At 48.2% G+C, this 24,570-nt stretch overlaps 1 protein-coding gene and 2 long non-coding RNA genes across 5 annotated transcripts in view; 2 read left to right on the forward strand and 1 right to left on the reverse strand.

The window, feature by feature from the left end:
* The first annotated feature begins 397 nt into the window (after positions 1–397).
* Positions 398–2,967, forward strand: LOC137858496 (uncharacterized). The gene is made up of 3 exons (XR_011097785.1): positions 398–1,207; positions 1,312–1,443; positions 2,684–2,967. It is a non-coding gene; the product is annotated as an uncharacterized lncRNA (long non-coding RNA).
* Positions 2,968–8,649: 5,682 nt separating this feature from the next.
* Positions 8,650–24,570, reverse strand: part of VWC2L (von Willebrand factor C domain containing 2 like) — a 38,607-nt gene continuing 22,686 nt past the window's right edge. For 2 of the 3 annotated variants that reach the window (XM_068686342.1, XM_068686345.1), the window contains one exon: positions 8,650–10,638. In XM_068686342.1, coding sequence (XP_068542443.1) covers positions 10,490–10,638 — 149 coding nt within the window. In that variant the 3' untranslated portion in view covers positions 8,650–10,489. Of the gene's footprint in view, positions 10,639–18,426; positions 21,893–24,570 lie in introns of those variants that run through there. The other variant, XM_068686344.1, reaches the window with a different exon arrangement.
* LOC137858500 (uncharacterized) lies at positions 10,518–13,428 on the forward strand. Its single transcript, XR_011097787.1, has 2 exons — positions 10,518–10,653; positions 12,804–13,428. It is a non-coding gene; the product is annotated as an uncharacterized lncRNA (long non-coding RNA).

Here is a 24,570-nt window from a genome sequence, read left to right on the forward strand (position 1 = left end):
CAAAGTAGGCTAAAATCTATAGGGAAAGGTCTTTGGACAGACAGTAGTGGTTAGGAAGCAGGCAGTAGTGTCTCTTACGGAACAAATGAAGATTCAGCTGTTTTTAAAAGCGGTACAGCATGTTCTGCCTTTCCAGACCACTTTGACTTAAATTAACGCTAGTTTAACTACCATTAAATTACCCTTAAAAGCCAAGGAACGCTTTGTATGTAATCAGGTGGGCGAAGGTGAGGAAGTTTCCCACCTTCCTTCTGTTTATTATTATATATATAATATATATATACATATATATTGAAGATGCATTTGCTGTGGGTGCATCTTTTTTGAAGAAGCTGCCACAGTGAGTGCTGCTTGCTGGGGCCGGTGCTGCTCTGAGCATCCTGGCTGTAGTTTGGGTCCGGCTGGATCTCACGGTCTGTAGCAAAATTTAACAATTTTCCTGCAGCATAAAAGACCTGGAAGAACATTAAAAAAAAAAAATCTAATTGGGAGCCTTTTAATTGAATTAAATATTAATATGGCTAATGCGATCAATGCTGTATTGATTGTGTTAGCCACAATAATGTTTAATTCAATAAGTCTGCGGTGCTGGACCTCTTCCTTCCCTGTATTTATTCGGTATTGTGCAGCAGCACAATGCCCTTATGCTCTGCCCCACCTCGTGCTGGGGGAGCAGAGGCAATATTGCTGTCAATGTAAGCATTGCCCGTCACCCCCACACGCTTTGCTTCTGCAGCCCGGGTCCGATGCGATGCTCCTGTCCCTCCCTCAGCAGCTGAGTCCCAGCAGCTGTGGCAAAACGGGAAGATTTCCTCCCTGCAAGCTCCCTACCATGCTCCTGAAGGGGTGCCAGGTTCTGGCTTTAAACTCAGCCAACCTTGAAGAATTTTATTTGTGGTTGTAAGCAGAAGGTTTTTATTAAATTAAACTTCATGGTTTTGTTTAACTGAAAAAATCGGAGGCAGATGTTCTCCCCATTTCAATCCACTTACAGTACAAGCTTTCTGGCCTCTGTTTTATTTATTTATTTACCTATTTATTTAATTATTTATTGCTGTGTTACTCTCATTTCATACCACCTACGTTTGTCGAATCCAAGGAAAATCCAGTTGTTTTTTTTTTTCCATGCGTTTCCTCCTCAGCTAAGCAGCAGGGCTGGCAGGTACCAGCGTGAGTCCACGCCGATGGTTTCTGGCTGCCTTTTGGGGTAAATAAATGGGGCTGGGCTGCGGGCTCCTCCGCTCTCAGAAGGTGGCTGTGAGCTGTGGCTGCTGAGGAGGCTAAATCATCATTTTCTTCTGTGCCCTGCAGGTGATAAATCTTTGTACATGTTAAAATATTTGATCACGGTGGCGAAACACGTCTGAGTGCAGCAGGGAAAGTGGCTATAACCAGCCCTTGGGATGTGTTGCGTATTCCCACACCTAATTAGAGCACATTAAGGTAACTATTGAAGCTGTCTTTGCGTATTAAATGATAATATCCACTTCTCCTGCTTCCCTTCTTTCCCCTTCACATCCCTGAAAGAGAAGCGCTTGAGTGAAGAAAACCTCAAATAAAGACATTTGAGGCCGTTTTGTGTCGGGAGAGCCCAGGGTCACCCCACCCTGTTCAGCTCCTGCCTCACACCGTGCCATGAACACAGGGTGAAGCTCCCAGTGCTCAGCTCCTCACCAGCGCTCAGCCTCCAGCCCTTTTTGCTGGGTTTCTCTGCCCAGAGCAAAGCTGGGAGCTGGCTTTAATCATTCTGCACTTGCAACCATCTCTGTCCCTGCCATGCCCACGCTGGATTTTTACAGAGATTCCCTGCGTTATAACATTTGCACACCACGGTTCCCCGATGTTTCCTTCTAATGGATTTTGCATTAGTAGCTACTATCGGGAAATCTAGTACCAAAAGGTTAATGTACATCCATTAGTCCTTTCCCCCCCTTCCCTCCCCTTTTTCACGTGCTAGTAGAAGACAACCAATTTCAGTAAATACATTAGGCCTGGAAAAAGTCTAGAAGCACTTGAAGCTCTCTATGTGCAAAGCTGTGGGGCTGTTAACATTGTCCTGCCTCAGCACTGCAGGATTGGCAGATGCTGAGTGATGCTTGTCAAGCGCTTTCCAGCCTCCACCATCTCTCTTTTCCTCACGAAAAGAGCTGGGGGTTTTGAGACCAGCTTTTTTGTTGCTGAGTGGATTACTTTGATTTGTCGATGTCCTGCATGAAGCTGGGCTTTCACCCGTGTGCTCTCAGCTCTGGGCAAACTAAAGAGGAGCAGTAGCAGGGCACCGGGTGGACAACCAAGCTCACTTCTCCTGGGGCAGGACTCTCCCTGGACCTGCAGCAGATGGTTTTCTCCCTCCACCCCAAAAAGCCCATGTAACAATTTATTTCTTGCTAATTGGAGCAAAGCTGAACCCCAAGTATATCTCATTGCCTTCCCTGACCTGCACTTCAGATTTTTCTGAAGCTTTTCCCATCTATTACTCTAATGACCTCAAGTCGCAAGTGGGAGGAGGACTGGTGATTCGTTTTGCTTCCCGATGTGTTGATGATTTGCAGAACGGGCTTTGTTCTTTAACTGAAAACTTGTATTTTAGCAAGGCAACCCTTTGAAAGTTAAGAGTTTGGGTCATGATACTGGCACGCTGGTTGTCTTCACACTTAGCACTCACTTGGCCTTGCCTTTGCAGCCTCCTCCCGAGACCCTACCGGAGAGCCCCAGCAGCACCCTCCTCCTGCACCTTCTCCCCGTTATTTCCAGGCACCACGCCGTTATTCAGGCTACATGGCATGAGTGCGTGCACTGAAATCTGTGCTCCATGGAGAAAAAAGATGCAACACTCCCGTGCCCCTGCTTCTCCAACTCTTCTCCAGCTCCCAGGCAAGCTCTCCTCTTCTGGATACTCACTGACTCAAAGATGTTTAGGTGAAATTAGGGGTGCACAAGCAGCTCTGGGTATGCAAGTTGAAAATGATGCAGAATCAAGGCCAAAAGGGAAAAAAATAATAATCGTGTGTGCTTTAACTTAATGAGAAACCATTCACATCTTTCCATTTCTGATCTGTATCTTTCCATTTCTATTCTAATGGTAATTACTGTAGCAGTTTATTAACAGAGAAATCATTTGATGGCTTTCACATATTCCCATACTTCAACTATCTAACAACCTATTGATTCGATAGCTTGGCAGCATTCCTGATTGAGGAGCTGGAGTTTGATTTTTTTTTCCTTTTTTTCTTTTTTTTTTGAAGCACTTTGATCATTTTGCATGCAAAGGATAATTATTTTTGTGGTTGAAACAAGGGATGGATTGCAGATCGATGGAGTCCGCTGTATGTTCTCATGTGTTATCCCTGCCGCACCCCGTCAGAGCATTTCCTTATGGAAGGAGCTTGAAGAATTGTTTGTGGCTTGGATTTCTGATCCCTGGATTACTACAGCCAGCAGTGGAAAGGTATGGCACACACCTGCAGGGAGGTAATCTGCCGAAAGACCACAACGTTAGCTGATGATCATACTGTCATTAAAGCTGTTAAAATCCCTGTTATTATTATATTGGGAAAAAGAGAAATGTTTGACCTCTAGGAGGAGAAGCTGTGCCCCCGTGGGGCTTTTTGTGCCCGTGACCCTAAAACAGGGCTCCTAACTGCTTTGTTAATCACTCACACGCCGTGCTGAGATGGCCCAGCTTGATCCTGCAATGCCTAGGTGACCCCAGGACCTATTGGGAATAAGACAGCGGGAGGACTTGAATTACAGGTTAGGCATTTTCCCGTCTCATATATCACAGACTGAAAGCTTTATGACTTTGGAGCTTACTGTATTAATTTTATGCATGAGCGCTTTATTTTTGCCATACGCGATATATCACCGGCTTACTAGAGCAAAATATCATTAGACCTGGGAAGGGATTTGGTCACTTACACTTTGTCACCGAGGATCATTGCGCGTAGATTATGTAGGGCCGTACGGTGCCATTTCTCATGTGTTTATTAAGCGATTATAAATATCGAGCAGCGCGCCTTCAGGGGACACTTGGGATCTGTTATTGTAGCCACATTTCATGTAGAAAGATGGCACACACGCCGTGATTTGTGCCTCTGGAGGCACCGTCGGAGGGTTTGTCTCAGGAGAAGACATCCCTTTGTGGTGGGAGCAGAAGGGACCCAGCTCCCATCGTTGTGTTGCCTCTCCCATCCTTTTTTTTTTTTTTTCCTACAGAAAAAAAGAAATAAGAATAAAGAAAAGTTATAATGCATCCTGCATGAGAGTCACTGAAGGCTGGGCCTCTTCTGGAGACCAATTCCTCTTTAGGTATTTACTTAAAATTGTATTTAAAATGTTTCCGGCTGGGTATGTAAAGCACAGCCTGAAAGCGTGGCTCTTCTCCATCTCTGTATTTCTACTTATAACCAAACAACACAAGCCCACCTTTGATTAAGTGATCCACAGAAGAAAAAAAAATGCAATCTGCCTCTCAAATGTTAATTAATACTTCCGTGATTCATTAATGAAAAGGACCGAGACAAGAAGAAGTAGGCAAGCAGGAAAGAGCCTGAATAAATTCATGAGCAGCCTGCATGGAACTCTGCACTGAGCCCGAGCAGTGTTTGCAGGAAAATGGGGTAAGAAAGGTCTGCAGCAGGCCCCTGGAGGAGGAGGAGGCATTGCCCTGCGTTACATGATGGCGTGCTTTTATTAGTTTGATGATGTGCGGCGAGACTATTTCTCTTGGAAATGGGTCTTTGGTTAACATTTCATTTTCCTTCCCAAAGTCAGCTCTCGCTGGCAGCGATATGAAGCACAGCTCCCTGCAATTGGCTGGCCCCAAACTTTATTAATACCACTTGTTGCTGCCGTAAATGATCTGTTTCAGGACAAGTAATAAAGCTCTTCTTTTGCAGGTAAGCACGCCCTTGCCTGTTATTGCATGGAGTTTCCACAGCAGGGGGAGAATGAAAAATCTGTTAATAAAAAATAAGAAGAATAAAGCTCATAATACGTTGTACCCACTGTTATATCACTTTTATGCCGGCTGCTTCTCTTTAGGAACTGGAGGCCAGGCACTACTTTAACTAAATTGGACCTTTTCTGATGTGATCTATCCTACTGATATCATGGTTCCAGTCATTTTCACATGGATCCAAATGACAGTGCCTGGAAAGCCACCGGCCTCACTTCTGCAGACCCACAGAGGGCACAAGTTTCCAGGGTGGTGCAGGTCCCATCCATTAGCATTAACATACATTCCTCTTTGAGTGGATATGGGAAAATTGGGTTGTGGGGCCTGCTGCTCTTACCCAGGGGAATAATTTGAAGTGTGATGAGTGGAGCTTCTGATACCAGGGCTGGGGAAGGGCAGGAGACGCCTGGTGTCCCCTGTGCTGGCTGCAGCCCTATAGCATGAAGCCAGGTTTTCTTCTGCAGGAGCATACTCTGGCCCAAATCTGTGCTTGTTTGAAGGGAATGTGACTCAGCTGTTTTCATGCTTCTTTCTTGCCATGTTTTCTAACCTCCTCAATGTCTCTCTCTCTTGAATTGTGACAGAAAGGCTGTGACACCTCGAGGTTTCCCTAGGACAACGCTTGAGAATGGTCACCCGCTGGCTGCCCCAGCGCAGGGAGGTGACACAACGCTTGCTACATATTGCAGTGGTTTACAAGAGGTGGGACTGCAAATGATGCCTCGGTCCCCAGACTCCAGCTGGGTGGAGACCAACCTTGGATCTTGGTTCTTGGATCTTTGCACCCAAGAGGAGCAGGCAGGAAAACCCCATCGTCTCGTGGCCCTTGTGATATCTCCACCTGGTAGGAATTACAACATCCCCAATTTCCCTGCACTGTCCCCTTGCTGGGAGGAAATCCTTCACCCTCGGGGAAATTTTAACAGAGCAGGGCTCATGAAGGGTGGCCCCAAAGTGCCTTCTGCTCCTTGCCCTGGGCCGCCTTCTATTAGATATTTCTCATGCTGCTGACAAAACAGTGGGATTTAGGAGGTTTTTAGTGAAACCACGAAGGCTAATACATCCTACGGGACTTCACGCCATGGTAACAAACAGGCTTTATTTTCCAGGCGGGTCTCCATATGTTTTCTTTTAATGCTGGCGGGGCAGGGAGGGGTAATGCCTCTGTTTGTTTAGAGATGCAATTAACCCAAGCGCAGAGGCCTGCAGCAAGCCAAGAGAATAACCTTGAATCCAGAGAAAGTTAGGGGAAATTTAAAGCCATCTGCAGCTCCAATGGGTCCCTGCGCACCCCTTTTGCTCACAGTTTCTATTCATGCCGATAAAGTGCCAGAAGATATGCAATACAATGGAAAATTGCTTCTTTGGGTATCATAGCATCTTGACTTAGAAGTGCTTTAACCTTGGCCTCATGCTTCCTGCGGGGCCTGTTGTCTTTGCTGCAGAAGTGCCGACACCAGCCGGGAGCGTGCAGAATTTTTCATTCGAGTAAAATTAAAGCCCAAAACCTTTTACCATCCTCTCGATTCCAGGCATGTTCTACCTGCATTAAATTGAGCTTAATGGACTGCAAAACGAGTGTTTCAGCACGTATGGGAGTGGGTTATTTGCAAGAGGACAGGTTCCTCACATCCCCTTTCCCCCCAGCTCTGCCATCCCCCAGGACCACGTGCGTCCATCCATGTGGGAGACGAAGACATTGCTACCACAGCACAGCTCCAGAGCAAATCCACAGAAGTCTTCCAAAAAGACTTCAAGGTGGGTACCAGGGTGCTCCGTTTCTGCAGATGGCTCCAAGGCATGGGCTGCAGCCTCCAGCCTGGCTTCAGCATCATCGGCATGCAGCAAAGCCCAACAACAACCTATCCACGCTGCTCCGCCACGCATTCAGGTCTCAGCCTGCAGCCACCGTGGCCAAAGGGTGTCCAAGGCAGAGCCAGCCTCTGCGTGGCCTGCAGGGTGGGTCAAGGTCATGGTCTGCCTAGAAAATCCTGTGTATTTAACCCTGCTTTGGGTTAACCCAAACCCATACACACCCCCACCCTGTCCCCAAATCACTTCTGGAAATGTAGGAGGTACATCTGCAACTATAAATATATATATGGTGTGTTAAATATACGCGTGCAGACACTTCCTTTCAGTATGTTATTGCTCTGTTCCCAGTGTTTTAAAAGCTAACCTTCCCCACTACAAAGGTAGGTCCATTTTCAATAAATTTGTCATTTTCTATATTGAATTGCTGTTGCAAAAACATATAATTTTGCTGTATAAAAGGCATTCATTCACTATACATTCACAGGGGCCTTCTTTTCCCTTCAACAGCCACCGAAGAGAAACACATCATTGCTCATGCTGTGCTGGAGGCTGTGGGTTTGCTCTTTGGCTTCATGTTTTGCAGCTCCGTGCTGATGCTGCCTGGCTCCAGGCGCCCTGCAGCAGGGACAGGGACAGTCATGTCCGGTGGGACTCGACTCACGACGTGCCACGTAACGTATTAACGAGGACGGAGGCAAGCAATGCTCTCTGGATGGGCTTTGCCACTGTTTGGGGGACAATTTGGTGTTAAAAGTGGCACCAAAGTGTGACTTCGGGGTAAGTGTCCCCAGGAGGAACAGAGCTGTCCCCAGCTGGTACAGAGCAGTGGCATCATTTGGCCATCCATCCATCCATCCATCCATCCATCCATCCATCCATCCATCCATCCATCCATCCATCCCTATAATTTCAGTCTGCAGCCCCCGTAGTCCCAGCTGGCCTTACAAATGAGCACGCACTATGGGGTCCTGGCAGTGTGCCCCCTGCTACCAGCCCACCCCGTGCCATGCGCCCTGTGGAACCTGTGCAGCTCTGAGCACAGCCCTGCTGCAATCCAAACCCGTCCCTGAGCATCACCCAGGGGAAGGGGAAGGCCGGGGGGAGGTTGTGCTCCTCCATCAAATAACATATGTATCAGACACCTTTCCCTTGAGACGGCAGCCTCTGGAAGCCCAAGACGAACCTTTCAACAAGATTAAAGAGATGGTATTAATTGCTATCGATCATGGGTCAACAAATTAAATTGCATCTGCAACTGCATCTCTGAAAGGTCTAAATGAGAAGAGTAGTTAATGGGTCTGGCTGGCCCAGAGCTGTGATTAATTAAAGGGAGAAATGAACTAAAACACACACACACAAAAAAAAATGGAAAGAAAGGAGATTGAGATGAGGTTGAAATGCTTTGTAAATAAACAGGCTCAGAAAAAAAAAAATGTATCTGGGGAGCGCTGGATGGGATTTCAATTCCGGATCCACTCTGTCAGACCTGGGCCTGGCTGCCACGATTTTGGGCTGTTCTGCTCTGAGTACCCCAGGTGCAGCTGAAGGGGGGTCGAAATGGGACCTGGTGCCTAACTCTGCTCGATTTGGGGGAACCAGAGCCCTTCCGACATCTGAGCCAGGACCTCTTGGTGCCCCCACGTCCATGCTCCTGGGAGTGATGCTCCAGCTCATGGTGCGTGGTCCCTGGGGCTCCCTTTGGCTTTATTTGTTATTATTATTTTTTGGATTAAAAAATTGTGGGGGGAATAATGATCCACCTCGCCACGGGCAGAGCAGAACCAAAAGGGTTTTCCCGTGGGGAGCTGGGGCAAGGGAGCAAGGGCGCTGCCGCTGCTTCTTGGAAATAATTAACTAGCACAGCATGGGATGTAGATGGCGTTTAATTAATAATGAAGAAAATAATAATATGTGGCACGTATAGCGCTGCACTTGTTCCAAGCACTGTACAAACATTAACTACAGTAATTAAGCTGTAATTAATTAGAGTAACCGCTAATCACTGTAAATAATGATGCATCTGGAGGTAACGAAAGGAGTCTGCGGGCTGAAAGCAAAGTTCTGGGTTTGGGAAGTGGCATCGGGTATAAAGTGGCACCTGGGGGGGACCGAGCGCGTGGAGGGGCCGGAGCTGGTGGGGAGCTGGGGTCAGCAGAGTCACAGACACCACAGGTAGAGAATTTTTTTTTTTTTTTTTTGCTGGTTCACACACTTTATATTTAACAAAATAATTTTTTAATAATATATTCTTTTACACGTCAAATATTGTTTCTAGAACCCCCACCCCCCCCGCTTTTTTTTTACAGAATAGTTTTGTTTTTTGTTGTTTTTGTTTTCTTTTTCTCACTAGTTTCAGGCACACTATTGTTTGAAAATGCTGAAGCTGGGCAGTCACTGACAGGCAGCAGCTTACAACTCAACGTGACGATGGCTTCGCTCGCGGTGCGCTGCGGGGAGCAAATCCTCAGCCGCAGCACGGCCAGCACCGCCCTGGTGCCTGTCCTGTGCCAGCCGAGGGCCTGCCCCCGCCGAAACACAAAATGGGGACGAAATAAAAGGATAAAGGCAGCAGTGCGGCGCCACTGAGCGTGCTGGTTGGTGTCGCTGGAGGATGCCGTGGGCAGGATTTGCTGTCGGCGCTGGGCCGACGTCTGCCCAAAATGATGGTGATGGGCAAAAAGCAGCAACCAGGGCGTGGGTGGAGGAGGGACCCTGGTGGCTTTTCCCTCGCTGTACCAGCACAAAGGGAACTGGTGCACAGGGGTTTGGTCCCTGCTGCCCCAGGATGTGGCCAGCGTGTCCCGGCCCTCCCATGCCTGTGGCTTTGGCTGCTCCCAGGAACATGGGTGGCTGTGCCCTGGCCCCTGAGGGGAGCCCCAGGCTCTCTCCACCACCCCAACGGGACATCACATCCAGAGGTGAGCCAAACCCCATCCCAAGCCCTCAAAACTCCCTTCCTGGGTAAGCTTGGCCCTGAAAAATCACAGGGAGAGTAACTGGCCCAAGAGAAAGAGCTGGGGAGAAACCTCTCAGACCCAGGGAGGCGGCTGCTTTCTCGATGTCCTGGTGAGGATGTTGGTGCCCAGGTAGGTGTCCCCACGCGGTGGGGAAGGTGTAGCATGGGTATAGCTCACCTCGGGGCATCCAACCTCATAGCCATGCACCCACCTCCATCCTCCCACAGGGCACGTTCCCCTTGTGTTTCTCAGCCCCATTTTCCCCTTTTGGTCTGTCTCCCCTCCCTCCCCCCCCTAGCGTAGACACAACAGGAATTACCCAGCGCTTCGCTCATAGCTGTATTGCCCCGACCGTCCCAGCTTAGGAAGAGGCTTTAAAAAAAAAAAGATAATAAATAAATCACAACAGCAAAAGAAATTCAGTAACCGTGAAAAACCACGGTCCACACCGTAGAAAGTGAGAGCAGTGGCTGAACCGGTGCCTCGGCGGCGTCGCCAGTCAGAGAGCTTGCACAGAGTTGGTTTGTTGTTGTTTTGTTTGTTTGTTTTTCCTTTTTCCTCCCCAAATTTCACTGCCGAATCCCTCCCGAGCGCTGACGATTACCAAAGCGGAGCGGCTGCCCGGGTGCTGGAGGATACACGGGGCGTAAAGCAGGGGATCGGGGGGGACCCCTCTCCTGCGAGGAACCCCTCGGAGCCCCAGGGGCTTTGCTGGTGACCCTGCTGCGGCCGGCGGGGTGGGAGCGCGGGGGCTGTGCGGCTACAGCGCCTGCTTGCCCTGGCACTCGCGCTTGGAGCACTGCGCCGGCTTCCACCAGTCCCCGTTGTGGCAGTGGCAGATGTTGCAGTCGTCCACCTTCACCTCGATGCCGGCCGGGATGATGGTGGTTCCTGCAAAGCAGTTGGGACCTGCGGAAACACGTGGTAGGAATGAATACACTTTGTTTTTTTGGGGGTTTAATTTAATTAAGTCGAGAATGAGCTGGCATTTCATCCTGCCTGGGAGGCTGTGGCTGCCCCATCCCTTAGGACTCCGGGGAGAAGCAGGATTTTGCTCCAGCCAAGGAAATTCAGCAGCAGGTGTTGAACAGGTCTCCGGCCATGGGACACAGGGATGTTTTAAGCCTGCTTTCAGCCAGGGATTGCACCAGACAACCCCCAAAGGTCCCTCCAACCTCTGTTTCAGAGCCAGGACTTACCAGCCAAGGGCATTCAGAGGAACTGAAAGGCCAAACTCAGTGTACAGATGCAGACAGAAAATCTCTGTGCATCTTTTTTTGGCAACCTTTTGCATCTTTTTTTTTTGGCTGAGAAAGTCTTCCAGCGAGGTCTGCAAGGCTGAAGGGGCCCACGAGCACACGGCTGCCTACAAGCAGTGGGACAAGACCTGAGCTCTCTGCACGGCATCTTGGGGTTGCTTTTTTTTACAGCAGATTTACAGCACCGCCAGCCAACGACTCCCAGGGGAATACATGAGGGGAGGCTGAGGTCCCCAGGTCCCCCGTTTTGGGGACAAATCAATGGGGAAGGGAAAAATGCAGCAATTTGGGGTAAATCAGGGGAACCAGAAGTGGGGAGAAGCTGCAGGGGATGAACAAAGCAGCACCGAGCATCCCTGGGCTGTCCCCATCAGGCCACCTGAGGGACCAGCTGTGCTCAGAGGCTGGAGAGAAGGGGAGAATTGCAGAAAGCGGGGTTTACCCGTCTCTGAACCTCTCCCACCTCGGATCCACAAGTGGGCCCTGTTTTTCAAAACCTGCTGGCAGCAAGCATCAAACCGCGTGCTGAGGTATGAGGAAGATGCACTCAGCGAGGGAAACCTGCTCTGCTGAAATGTAGTGGAAAATAAGCCCCAGACGTGTGGCATTTTCTTTTTCACTTTGTCTGCCCCTCAGATCGACCTCCCAGCATGTCCAAGGCTCCGTGCCCCAAACCTGCTGCCTGTGCTGAGCATCTCCCGCCTTGTCCTGATAAGTGTAAAAGCTCCCGTGGCCCCGACTGCTACGGGAGCAGCGCAGCAATCCCCCTTTTCTCAGGGAGATGGATGAGGGAACTTTGCTGCTCCCATGGACAACGCAAAGGGGAGATTTGCTTTGCTTAATATAATTAATACTCATAAGAGAGCACAGCGCTCCGGGCTGTTTGCTAGAACAACTGGTGAGATTTTTATGGTGATACGGCACATGGGTCCTGGCGTTGCTTTCATGGCAGCACGAAGAGAAAAACTATTTACATCTTGGCTTTTAGGCACTGATTTTGCAACCCCTGGACGTGAGACTGGACAGCCAGGGGATGGCACATGTTGTCTGCTGGGGTCTCCTGCTCCTCCAGGAGCCTCCGCAGCCCTTTGGAGGGATGAGGGCTGGGGCTGGCCCCGGGGGAATTCAGCACATTCAGCTGGTGGCCATAGCATTCCCGTAGCATTAAGGAATGGATACAGCTTGCAGGCATCCCCACGGATGCTCATTCAGATGAATGAGCCTTGATTAATTTGCTTTTGGAGCTTGACCACGAGTGCAATAAGGCGTAGGAATGAACTGCTGGCAATTTGTGCCGAGCCCGAGCAACGTGGCCGGGTGCCCTGTGCGGGGGGAGGCAGGCAGCATGCAGCCTGCACCGAGAGCACCCCCAATTTGTGGTGTCTCCAGCGTGCTCCCATCATTGCTTGGCCAAAATCACCGCGTACAAAGTGACGACTGGGCAGGACGTGGGCCAGAAGCAATAAGAAGAGCCAGAGCCCCTTGAAAGTCCCAAATGCAGAGCCCCTCTGAAGCCGACCTTCAGTTTCTTTTCCCCCTTTCCTGCACTTCGCTTCTCGCAAGATCTGCTGCCAGCCTTTCTCTTGTACTGCCTATTTAGGAGAGATTTTCCCTGCCATCATTCACCTTGCTATGTGCCTGAAGATGCCTAAAAGTTATTTAATCTCTGAATTAAAATTATATATACATATTTCTGCGATATCCTCTTCTAATCTAAACCTGAGTCGCTCGCTCTAATAAAGCACTACATCAGGAAAAGGAGTGCACTAAAAAGGTGAAACTGAGCTGAAAAGTTAAATTCCGTGTCTCTTCCAGGCTGTCCCCATGAAGGGCTGCTCACAGCACGAGCACGAGGACCCAAGTCTCAACCAGAACACGCTCGGCCGACCCTGAGCATCTCCTGGTGGCATCTGAGGAGTGCAGGGCAGGGACTTGAGTCCCCTGAATGATGCCCCAGGTCCCAGTGATGCAGATGGATTTAATCCTCGCTGCTTTGCACCATGCTTAGACTGTTACCTGAAGCTCGTTACCAGTCTTAATATTTATCAGTCCCCCAAACAAATCACAGAATCACAGAATGGCCCTTTCAGGCCCTGCAGGGAGTTGCCCCACAGGCCTATCCCTGACGGCCCCCAACCTCTCCACCTCCTCCTTGAGCCCTGCCACACCACAAGCAATGCCTCAGACAGTGCAACCACCACCTCTTAACTGAGGTTTCAGCAGTCACCTGGCCAAACGAGAAGGATTATCTCTTTAAAATCCCTTTACAGACAGCATAAAGCTTTGGGGGAATACGAGAGCTTTTTAAAAATATAGGTAGATTTTAATGGCGGGCAATGAAAGCCACTCCTAGGTCATGCTAACCTTTCAGGGACGTAATAGGCTTTTAAAAACTTGTCTAAATGGGTATTTCCCCAAATGAACTCCAGCTGCTCTGAAGGTACATTAATTCTTTTAACAGATCCAACACGGCAAATCTTTTTTTTTTTTTTTTTTTTTTTGGTGGGAGGAGGGGCTGGTATAAAAGGGATTAATTTAAAATAAATCTATGAATAAAACTGCCATGCAGGTACTGCCTCGTTAGCCCTGCCCACGCAATGGTGTTGGGGCACCCGCTCACCTGCCGGGGCAGGGATCAGGGGCTCCTGCAGGCAGCAGCAGCCCCGTGAGCACGGAGATGTGGTGGGGAGCCCTCGTCTATTGAAGGAGGTGGCCCAAAAGCCATCGATTCCCCAGGGTCTGGGGCTGTGCTCTCCGCTGGGGCGTCTCCATTCAAAGGCCAAGGTTAACAGCAAAAGTAGAGCAGCCGGGACGTTTTCTCTGGCCCTTTGAGGTTTTTAGCCAACTTCCTCACCTCTTGGTTGTGCTCTGTATGAAAATTTAATCATTTTTACGGCCCATTTAAACATTTTTATGTCTTTTTTTTTTTTTCTGTAGAAAAAAAAACCCGCGTTTGATGTAAGAATTAAAACAGTATTTCACCCCTAACTGCAATCACAGATGATGTACGGAAGCGAGCTGGCTGCACGTCAAATCAATGTAAAGCCAGAACTGAATATACCTTGGTCACTACAGCTGTGCAAGATGTTTTATGTTTTTTTTTTTCTTTTTTTTTTTTTTTTTTCCCTGTATCGGTCATAAAACGAGGCGAAAACTGTGACTGTGCTGATTTTGTATAAAACAAGCTTTCCAATACGTGACAGAGGAGGAAAAAGGAAATGGGATTAGTACATACGTATCTGGCTGCTGCATTTAATGTGCAATCCTGTGAAAAATAAGAGAAAATAAAGACGGATGCTCGCTGGGCAGCACCTTTACAAGAAACGTGCCCTGATCTCCTCCGCTGGGACCTGCACGGATGTCTCCAGCAGCTGCAGGAGCAGCTTTGATCCACGTTTCCGTCCCCTCGTCTCCCTCTTCCGAGGGCCCATTACGCTACCTGAATTTAATGGTATCCATGGCACTTGCACAAAGCTTTCTAATGGGGCCGTGCAAAGAGTCAGGTTGCTAATAAAATCAAATGAGCAGTGCTGGTTTTGCATGTGAATGGTTGCATTTAACGAAGCCATCAAATGGAAAGGGATCGCACTCGCCGTCGCTAATAATGCCGGGTGCCACTACAAATGCATTACCACGAGCCGTGTGGGCTCCGACACGCAGGAGGATGCCGGGTGACATTACTCTGATGTGACAGGGCGGGAGAGCTGTTTTGCACGGCGAGGTAGCAGCTAGGAATGAGGAAAGGCTGGGGGAAATTTATGGCGGGTACATGCGATTCTCCAACACCCCCCCAAATTTTCAGAACGCTTCATTACCCCTCACGCTGCCGGTCTGTTTTCATTAGGTGTCACTGGGTACAGCTATTTTGTACTCTCTGGCCTTGGTGGCACCACGGTCGAGCAGCTCACAACCTTTTTCCACCGCTCCTAGAGCTACACGGAGAAGACCTGGGGTGGTGCTGCCCAGGTAGGGTGGGGAGGGCACACCTGTGGAGGGGGTGAAGCACCAAAACCCAGCAGATTCACCGCACCAGCAGGGTTTTTCTGGGGGATTTAGGCCGGCCATCACCTTATGCTGGCATTACAGGGCACGTTATGGGCAGGGGAGAGCTGCCAATGCTGGGAACCAGGACCCCAGAAGGAAATCCCACAGTCATCACTTAAAAGTCGCTCCTGCCCTGCTCCTTCTCACCTTCCTTTTTGCCTCTAGAAATTTATTTAAAAGCCAGAAGCGGGATTTAGACGTTAGAGCAGCTACTGACCTGATACGAGTTAATGATTTTACAAAATGCCTAAAAAATGTCTTACTTTAAAAGATTGATGTTTCCTATTGTATTTTTTCAATGCCAATTAATTACTTAATTCATTAGCAATGTAACACAAGAATAGTCTTTGAAAATCCAGTGCTTTGTGTAGATGCCTTTAATTATGGATAATTAAATACTGTGGAAGGACCTGATTATACCTCTGAGCATTTTCTAATCTGGAAAATGAAACACGGTCTTGTACCCTTCAATGCTTGTAGCGAACGCTGAGCTCGACAGCCACACGCAGGAATATTAGGGGAAAAAAAATAAAAATGAAGCCCAAAATTTAGGTCAGAGGAAGGTTTTCTCAACTAAAGGAGATGTGGCTGGGGAAGATCGAGGAATTACGGCACACGTCTCTGCACGGGGCTTTCCACCACCCATGCCTTGCTGGGAAATTATTTCCTTACTATACTCCTCACCTACACCTTTACTCCTTATTTTACATTTTTATTTACTCCTTATTTACACCACGGCCAATTCCTGCCCCCGCAGCTGAAAAGCAACAGATTTCCTTCTCCCTTAATTAAAAGCCACCGATGATGATGATGGCGAGGGAGCACAAAGGTTTGAGGTGAGGTGAGGTTTGGTCCCTGCAAAATCCAGCCTGCCCGGCTCGCCACCGCTTTGACCTTACCATCTGGGAATGTTTTGGCCTCTCAGAGGTTACGTGGGGAATTTTGCTCTTTTTCTTTTTCCCCACCAGGTTGGTGAAAAGCTGATGATACCAGGCTGAAGTTCAACCAGCACCTGCAGAGCTGTTTTGCTGCAAACTTCCCTTTGTACAAGCGCTTTGTGCAGCGCAGAAAAGCCAGATCCTCACCAGGTACACGGTGGTATGAGTGACGTTGCTGACTGCTGGTCTCACGTGCATAAATACCGTGGTCGTAGCACATGAACGAGCACCATAACCTCTCCTGGAAAGCATTACAGGAAGGATAAACCTCATTTACACTCGCTGAAAGGGGGGCTTTAGAGTAGCCAGCTCTCAGCTTGTGCTCCTTCAGCACCACCTTGATGTTTGGCACGGAAAAGCTCTCCAACACTGATCTAGCTTGATGCTGGACCCGTCTCATCACTGGGGACACGTCCCTGCTCCTCCTGGGTGTGTGTTGGGGTCCTGCTCCTTCTGCTCCAGCACCCGAGGGTTCAGCACTGCGAGGAGGACATGTGTGTGAACGTCCCCAAAAGGAGCACTGCTCGCTGGCCTGCTGCAGGGCCAGCCGCTCCACCTCCCCCTGGCACCCAAGGGGCACCTCCTCTGGCTGCCACATCCCCGTGGGGACTCGCAGTTCATCCCCAGGGGACATCACAGCATCCCTGACCTGGACAGCATGAGCCTGGAGCAGTGCGTTCACTCTCTCAGGAGTAGCCATGAAAAAATGTGGTTTTGGTGCAAAAATATAGCAAATTAGTTATTAATACTGCAGACAGATTCCCGTTTTAAATCAGTTTCCCAAGTCCTTAGTAATTACTGCGCAACGGTTTCCGTAATACATTTCTTTTTCTGTTTGACACAGCTTGAAGAGTGACCAAAATTATCTCCTCGTAGCACGGGGAGGGCGCAGGAGCCTTGCGCAAGCCTACCGCAGCGCGTCCAGCAGAAGTCGGATAAATGCACCCATTAATTGGCATTAATTGCAGCCCAATGAGCAGGGTGGTGATGGCAGTGCTGCCGGCACGGGACCGGTGCTCAGGAGCTGAGGGCTGAGGCAGGGAGATGCCGCACACAGCCGCTGCAGGTGAGTGATCCGCACGCACGAGGAGCCCCTTGGACGTCAGCGGTGGCCACGATGAGTCAGGGATCGCAGCAAGGCTCTTCTGGGCAGCACACCCCGTGGCTCCTCGGCCTGAATGAAGTCGGAGTCTTGCAGATGAAAGCTCCAACGCTGCACGGTGGCCATGTGACGTTCTTTAGAGGCCGACAGAGGAGCTGCCACGGATTTACCTGCTGCTGGGGGCAGTGTGAAGGCAGGGTGGTGTGTTGGTTCCCAAGGCAGAAACCACAAACCAGAGGGATGTGCCGATGAGACACAGGAGAATTGCTGCAGTATCGCACAAGGACCCTTGTATCCGCCTCTCCTGACACTTCCCAGGTGCTGTAATTAGGCGAGGGAGAGCAATTAAAGGTGCAGGTTGCCCCTTGCGAGTAGCAGAGCCTGTGGGCCTGATCCTGCGAGGTGCAGAGAGCTTCTTGGGAAGCGCTGGGTGCCTTCAGCTCTCTCCAGCCAGGCATGGGCGGTGGCAGCCCCTCCATGGGCCCAGCACCCAGGAGTGCCTCAGCACCATCCTGGACCTCACGACTTACCCTGGCGAGGATGAGAGCCCAGTGGGAAGGATGCTCCATGTTGCAGCCAGAGATTTGAGATGTCTGCTAGTCCTTTCCCACTTGTTTTCCCACAAAATAAATTCAGAGCAGGTTCTCTAAAATGATCTGTCGGGCAAAAAGCCACTGCATCTTCCTCTTCATTTGAAATGTTCTTAATTAAAAAATAAAGTCTATGTGCAAGATTGTGCCTCCCTCCCAGACTAGAGCCAGTGCATTTTGAAAACACTGAAATGGGCATCGGATCATTCCAAGCTTTTTTTTTTTTTTTCCCAAGGTAGGAACAGCCAGTTTGCAGTAACTGGCCTTTTTCCAAGGAACACAGCTGTGAGTCAGCAGTTTCTGACCAGCACATCCCCAGCCTCTTCAAATGCTCTCAACCAGCAACAGTGAAAAAAAGTCTGAGCTTTGAGGAGTCTTGGACAAGTCTGTGTGCACCCTCACGCAGACCACTTCTCACAATCTAGCCCTGCGCAGGACACCGATGCTTTTAATTGTGGTACCTCACCTCCTGCTCCCTTTACTCTCAGAACTGTGAGCTTCTCTACCAGCATAAGACTGCTGCCACAACATGTCCTTAATTGGGACGAAAACATGGCTTATTTTATGTGTAAAGGAGATGCATCACTTCACATCAGTTGTGGGACTGGAACATACCTAGATTTTTTTTTCCCAAGCTACTTGTTGAATTCCTTGTGGCAATTCCAGTTGCAGAAATGGGTAACAGTGGTGGAAATGGGTACCAATACGTACCCAATGGGTACCTAAAGTTTATCTAAAAAGAATAATCCTGGTGAGCCCCCAAGCACAAGGAATACATTGTTCACGTAGCACAGGATACATGTGACGGGGCTGTAGGGGCTCTGAGATATCTAAGGGAAGGCTTGGTTGCCTTTCCACATTCCTAGGAGATGAAATCTAACTTTTATTCACCATCTTTTGCGCAAAAATAAGGCTAAATCGTGTATTTGATGGGATGACACATCTGGAATTTGTGCTGGTTGGTACACTGCTCACTCACAGGGCAGGTTTCACTGGAATCCTCGGCCTCTAGGGCACTGGCAATGCTTGGTGCTTTCCAGGCTGTTCTTTCCATGGCTCAGACATGCCAGCAGCTACATGGTGCTGATGATCAGGGTGCCACAGTGAACTTCCCAGCCCTTGCTTTGCTGTATCAGCAGGGCCAGAGACGCCGAGGAGCCAAGCCAGACTAACAAAACCAGCCACAGCAAAGAAAGCAACGTCCTCTCCTCTTTTCCACTGGGCGTTTATTTGCAGATGACCAAGCCTAAGCTCTTCAATCTTAGGTACTAATTCAGATCAACATTGCAAATGGGTTTTCCAAACAGAAATTGAAAACAAACAAACAAACAAAAAACACAAGAAATTACCTCCCCCAGCCAGCCAAGCTCTCCAGGAGATGTACTCTGCCTGAAAATCAGGGGTAGAGATGAAAAAAAATGCACCATAAAAATATTTTCTAATCTCTCCAGACAAACTGGCTGGCGAGATTGCAAGTGTAACAGGCTAGGATGATGTGCAAATATGCAGTAATATCCAGAATGAGACTGCTGTGCTGATTTCCTTCGCAAAGGTGTGCAGGGGTAGGAGAGACAGAAGGCTGGGACTGAGATGCGGGACCCTACCGAAGAAGCGGAGGGGATGGAGAAAGCTAAAAAAAAAAGTGGGGGGAAGGAGAGGAAGCAGGAGAAGAAAACTTCTACGTGCCTTTTTTTAATTCTAAGTTTTCTCAGACTTGCTTAGCTCTAATCTTTAATTCATATTTTCATTACAGTCTCTTTGCTCTGTAAAGTCTGCATTTCATGTAAAAGGAGCAGCTCAAACATCAATTATTTGACATAAGTCAACCCCTTGTTAAAGTCCTCTACTCTACATATATGTTGGCTCCAATAAAAGAAGCATTAAACATTCATTAAATTAGAAATACATGAAGACAGTGTCTGCCACTCTTTCCATACAGATATGCTTAATAATCCCAGCCTTCGAGAGGAGCAGAAGCAAACCCATCTCTAATCCTTTCAGAAAGCCTGACCATGCAAAACACCCCAGCCTCCTGCAATTTGCCTGTGAGTCACCCGGAGATATCAGCTCTTGCAGGTCAGATCCTCAGCGGGAGGAAATCCGAGCAAACCAACGCTGCTGGCATTACACCAAGTGACACAGACTCGGGAATTGGCTCCAGGTTTCTCTTGCAGCAAAGTGGTTTACAGCAATGTAATTGGATAAAAACGTCGCTTTTGGTCTTACACATTGCACGAAGAATCTGATTATGTGGGGGACAGCAACAACCACCCGTTTGAATTTCAGTACTGCCTGGGCTGCTTATGTTCTGCAAAAGGAACCTGGTTTCCCAACAGGAATCTAGGAATTTTTTCACCAAAAAAAACAACAAACCCACCCCCTCCTCTACAAAATGCTACCGCGACAGCAGTGGCTCTGGAACCACTTCTGCCACAGACTTGTGCACACAGATTTCAGCAACATTTTCCCAACGGGAAACAATCCCCAGTAAGCAAATGCATCTCCATAAGTATCTCCGAGTTTAAAGACCAACGCAGACCACACACAACATGTTTCCAACACCTCCATGAGCTGTGTCCTTTCAATGAGAGCTTCGGGGCAAGTCCCATCCAGCAAATGACTTCTCGTAATCCTCCCCAAACCTTCTCTTCAGGGTGATGTTAGACATTCATTTAAAGCTCTGCTGGGGCATGGAAACATGGTTAGGACCTCGGGTACAAATTGAGGGTGGTGGCTTTCAGCTCCTGCCTGGCAGAGTCTTCTCCTGCCTTTACTATGTGAACGATCCTTTTCTTGCTTCCTGGGCAAAGGGAAAGGCCACAAACACTTGGGAAGCACTTAGCTGGCCTGTGAGCTCACAGATGAACATTTGGGGTTGCAATGGGCCGTCGTCCCGCTGGCTCCCCACCGCAGCACTCCCCCCATCGGGCTTTTCCTGGCAGCGTTCTGGTCGTTCTCATGCTACACAGTCCCACAGCTTAGTTAATCACATTTACTGCTGGTCAGTTTGTGTCTTTTTTATTCTCTAAAGGCCTTTCCACTCCCTCCCCTCTTACAGTTTCTCCTTCTTCTATGCTTTAGGAGGTGGTAAATTCAACCCAGCCCTGTTTGATGCTCCACAGCACCGGGATGGCTCATTTTGGAGGATTTATTTGTATAGCTTTCCAAAGCTTCTCACCAATATCAGGTGACTTCCAACAGCTGGGTCCACAGGGAGCAGGTCATAGTCCTGATTCAGCAGCATATTGAAGCATCTGCATGAGATTTCCAAAAGCAGCAGAAGGGTTTACAGATTCCTATGCACCTTACTCTCATCAGAAAATTCGGCGTCTACCAGCCTTGAGCCAGTTGGCCCGAAGTAATGGAGGTGAACAAGCTCCGATGAAAATCGATTTCAGTGAAATAACATCTTTTTAAAGGAACAGTAGAGCAAGTACTGAAGTATTTTGTTGGGTCAGTGGTGGCTTGGCCCAAATATACCGCCTTGTTTTCAGCCTTGATCTTTTACCAGCTTTTAAATCAATCCCTTTCTTCCTTGGTTGGTAATCAAATCACTCCTTTAATTGAGCTAACAGGGCACCGCAGTTTATGTTCCTGCTGGTAAACACAAAGAACATTAGCTGACAAACAATCAAAAAGGCATCCTTTGTAGTCTCAGGAATTTTCTTTTGTGTTCAGCCTTCCATAAGCATTGATTTTCATAGCTAGGCACGAAGCCTCGATGTAGCGGGCTCTGCCACCGCAATGTTAAGGCCGCTTCTACAAGTGCTGCAAAAAACAGGAGACTCCTGATTTGGGATGGTGTCCAAAAGGGAAGAAGACTCCTGATCCGGGCTGGCATCTTTTCATCAGCACAAAAGGAGTCAGCTGTGGAACAACCACCAGCCCCCATGCCCTGGGTGAACGCAGCGTGACGAGGAACAGGTCCTTCCCGTGGCCCCTCAGCGTGCCGTCCGAAAGGGCTGCTGGCCATGGGGGCAACTGAGTACCCAAAAAGCTGGCTGGCTGCCATCAATCCTTCATCCACCAAGAGCAAAGGGTGACGTATGACTGGTTTTGGTCTCCCCGACCTACAAAGAGGGTTGTGGAGTCCAGCAAAGTCCAGCATGGGAGATATGTCTTCTTCTTGGCCGGTCACACTCAACTTGCATTTGCACAATCAATCAGCATATTGCATAGACTTTGACTGAAGGGGTTTTAAATCTTAAAATCTGGCCATTTCAGGACTTCCTGAAATAAATTAGAAGAGGAATTTTATTTAGTTTTTTTCTTTTTTTCTAAAGGAATTTCCCCATGGTTCCAAACCACTGCTTTCCACAAAGTAAATGAATATGAAGTCTTCTTGTGTCGTCTTGCCACATTTTCTGTGTTGTTTTTACTCTGCAACAGTTGTATATAATCAAATGGCACCAAACATCCTCTCCCCAAAACCTTCATTTTTTTCCTCATACTTTTAATTTTTTTTTTCCTCATCTCATTGATTTTTTTTTTTTTGGTCAATGATCATGTTAGAAGCAGATGCTTTCCAAAACAATGACCTGGAGAGTCAGTGATCCACATCTTGCAGATAAAGAACAAGCAATATTTATGCAGTAAAGCACAGGTAACTTAATATCCAGGCACTGGATTATATGGTATTAAAATCTTGGCACATTTCGAGATATCCAATAATTTGGAACAATACAGACCACATGGGAAAGTTCTTCCTGTCAATATTGGTTAACGACTTGCACTGTTAATCCATTACCCTAACCTATAATACAGTAAGCAATTTACATTTATATGAAGCCTTTTGTCCCCCAAAATCACAAAGGGCTTTGCAAAATTAACACTCCCACAGCACAATACCTGGGCCCTGATTGGGTTGTCTTGATGATTCAGAAGGAAGGGCCCTGGGCATTGACTGAACGGCAGGCAGCATCTCCGTTTATTTTGGTGAAGGAAAGGCTGCCCCTGGCTTTGTTGGGCTGGCAAACTCCTTGGGGGATGCTCTGGGCAAAGCACACCGTGGTACAGAAGGAACAGGCTGGGGCGCCGAATGCTGATTTCAAATTAACTTGAACTGAGAAATAATGAGCAGCGAGTTTATATTCTCAGCAAATTAAGAGAGAAGCTTAGGTAAAATGTGGCTTCATGTGCTTGGAAATAAATTATTATATCCATGGAAATAAATTATTATTTACTCGGTTTTGTGCTCACGCCCTCAAATATGAAGATGTTTGTATGGAATTATTAATATTTATAGCACATTATAATAAATCCCGTAACAGCTTTGCCTGAATACATGCTACTTTCCCAAGGTAAAGTCTACTGAAGGTCAAACAGATCTTCTACTTGTGCATGGAGGGCAGGACCAGACCCTTTACTTTGAAATCTGGATCAACTGTGGTAATTTAGAACTTTAATTAAAGACTCGGTGACAGATTATCTATGAGACGTCTTCCTGCTGCCCAGTATTTCATCACGAATGCCTCCAGAAGCCAGTGCTAAACTGAGTAAGCGCACTTGCCAGGAAGTATTTCACCGCAGACATGTTAGCTTTTATCTGTCTTGTTGTGTAACAAATTCTTTTGTTGAGGGTTGGTGGCAACAAAAATTAAATTAAGAGCAAAACCAGACCCCCAAACAGAGATTTATAATGCTTCTTCTCTTCATCCCTCAAGAAAATGAAAGTGCCAAGGCAAAGTCTAATATTTTAGCAATTGCGTTAATGTATGTGTAAATGGGCGAAGGCGCCTTTGAAACGTGCTGAAAAGAATTTCACACTTCAGGGAGGGGAAAGAAGTTAACAATTGTATCGTGGCTTTTATTGGAATTTTAAAATTAATTTCCCTCACACAGCTGTGCCATAAAAATCCCCCGTGATGATGAAGTTTTGCTAACGTTGGGATTATTTTGGGATGCGATGCCGAGGGAGCGCTTTGCAGAATCTGGAGAGGGTGGGACCCAGGGCATGGGTCCACCTGGGGATGATAACCACCTGGGCATGCCTGCAGCCCGAGTTGCAGGAGGATGGGACCTCGTGGGGGATATCTGCCCAGAAAGGCTTAGGTGGGAGCGGGGTGGATGGATGATCTTGCCCAACTGCTGGAGAGCCTGGGGGCAGGAGGGATGGCACAGCCCACGGCAGCCCCCAGCTTGACTTTAACAGTAATAGTCAAGTTTTGGGTCCCGTGGAGGAGAGAGTTAACAGGAGCTGACACGCTTTTGTCTGGAGAAGCCACAATGACTACAAATAACAACTCCGGGCCATGATTCTGCGATCTGTCACTACCAGGAAACGTGAAATCCAGTGACCTTTCATCTCCACGACAGAAATGCTGTGCAGCACCTGGAGCCATTGCCCTTAAAACGCACTCTGACAACCCAAGGACGATGGGCCATGAAGGAGAGAACATCCTCTCCTTCCCTCACCCCTAAATTTTGGCCTCCCTGTGAACTCGGCTTGCTCTGTGTGCGGTGCGGGTCCCGTGCCCAGCAGAGCCAGCACTGCACGAGCCATGTGCATTTAGCAAAGCACGAGGTAACAATTCCATTTCTTTTGACAACAAGGAATAAATCTCCAAAGCCGCTTGTTCAGACTGCTCTTAAACGATGGTAGAGGGAGGGAAATTGATATTGGCTTTTTATGAATCTTCAGGTCAGGTACGTTAGAATCAACAGATTTTTGCATTAACCTCACCGCTTCACAGCACTTTTGCCCTTGGCAAGACATAATTAAGAAAGGCATGAAAATCTATCTGAATGTATCGAGAGGAAATTATTCTCCAGTTAATGGCAGCAACAGCTAAGCAAGGAGGCAAACCACGCTGCTAGCAGGGCGCAGCAAATGATGCGGGGCTGCGTTTTAAACCAAAACAAGGATTTTCCTCACCACAATTTCAAGGAGCAGCTTTTGAAATGAGGAT

The sequence above is a fragment of the Anas acuta genome, chromosome 6 (assembly GCF_963932015.1).
Source record: "Anas acuta chromosome 6, bAnaAcu1.1, whole genome shotgun sequence".
In the NCBI taxonomy this organism is placed as follows: Eukaryota; Metazoa; Chordata; class Aves; order Anseriformes; family Anatidae; genus Anas; species Anas acuta.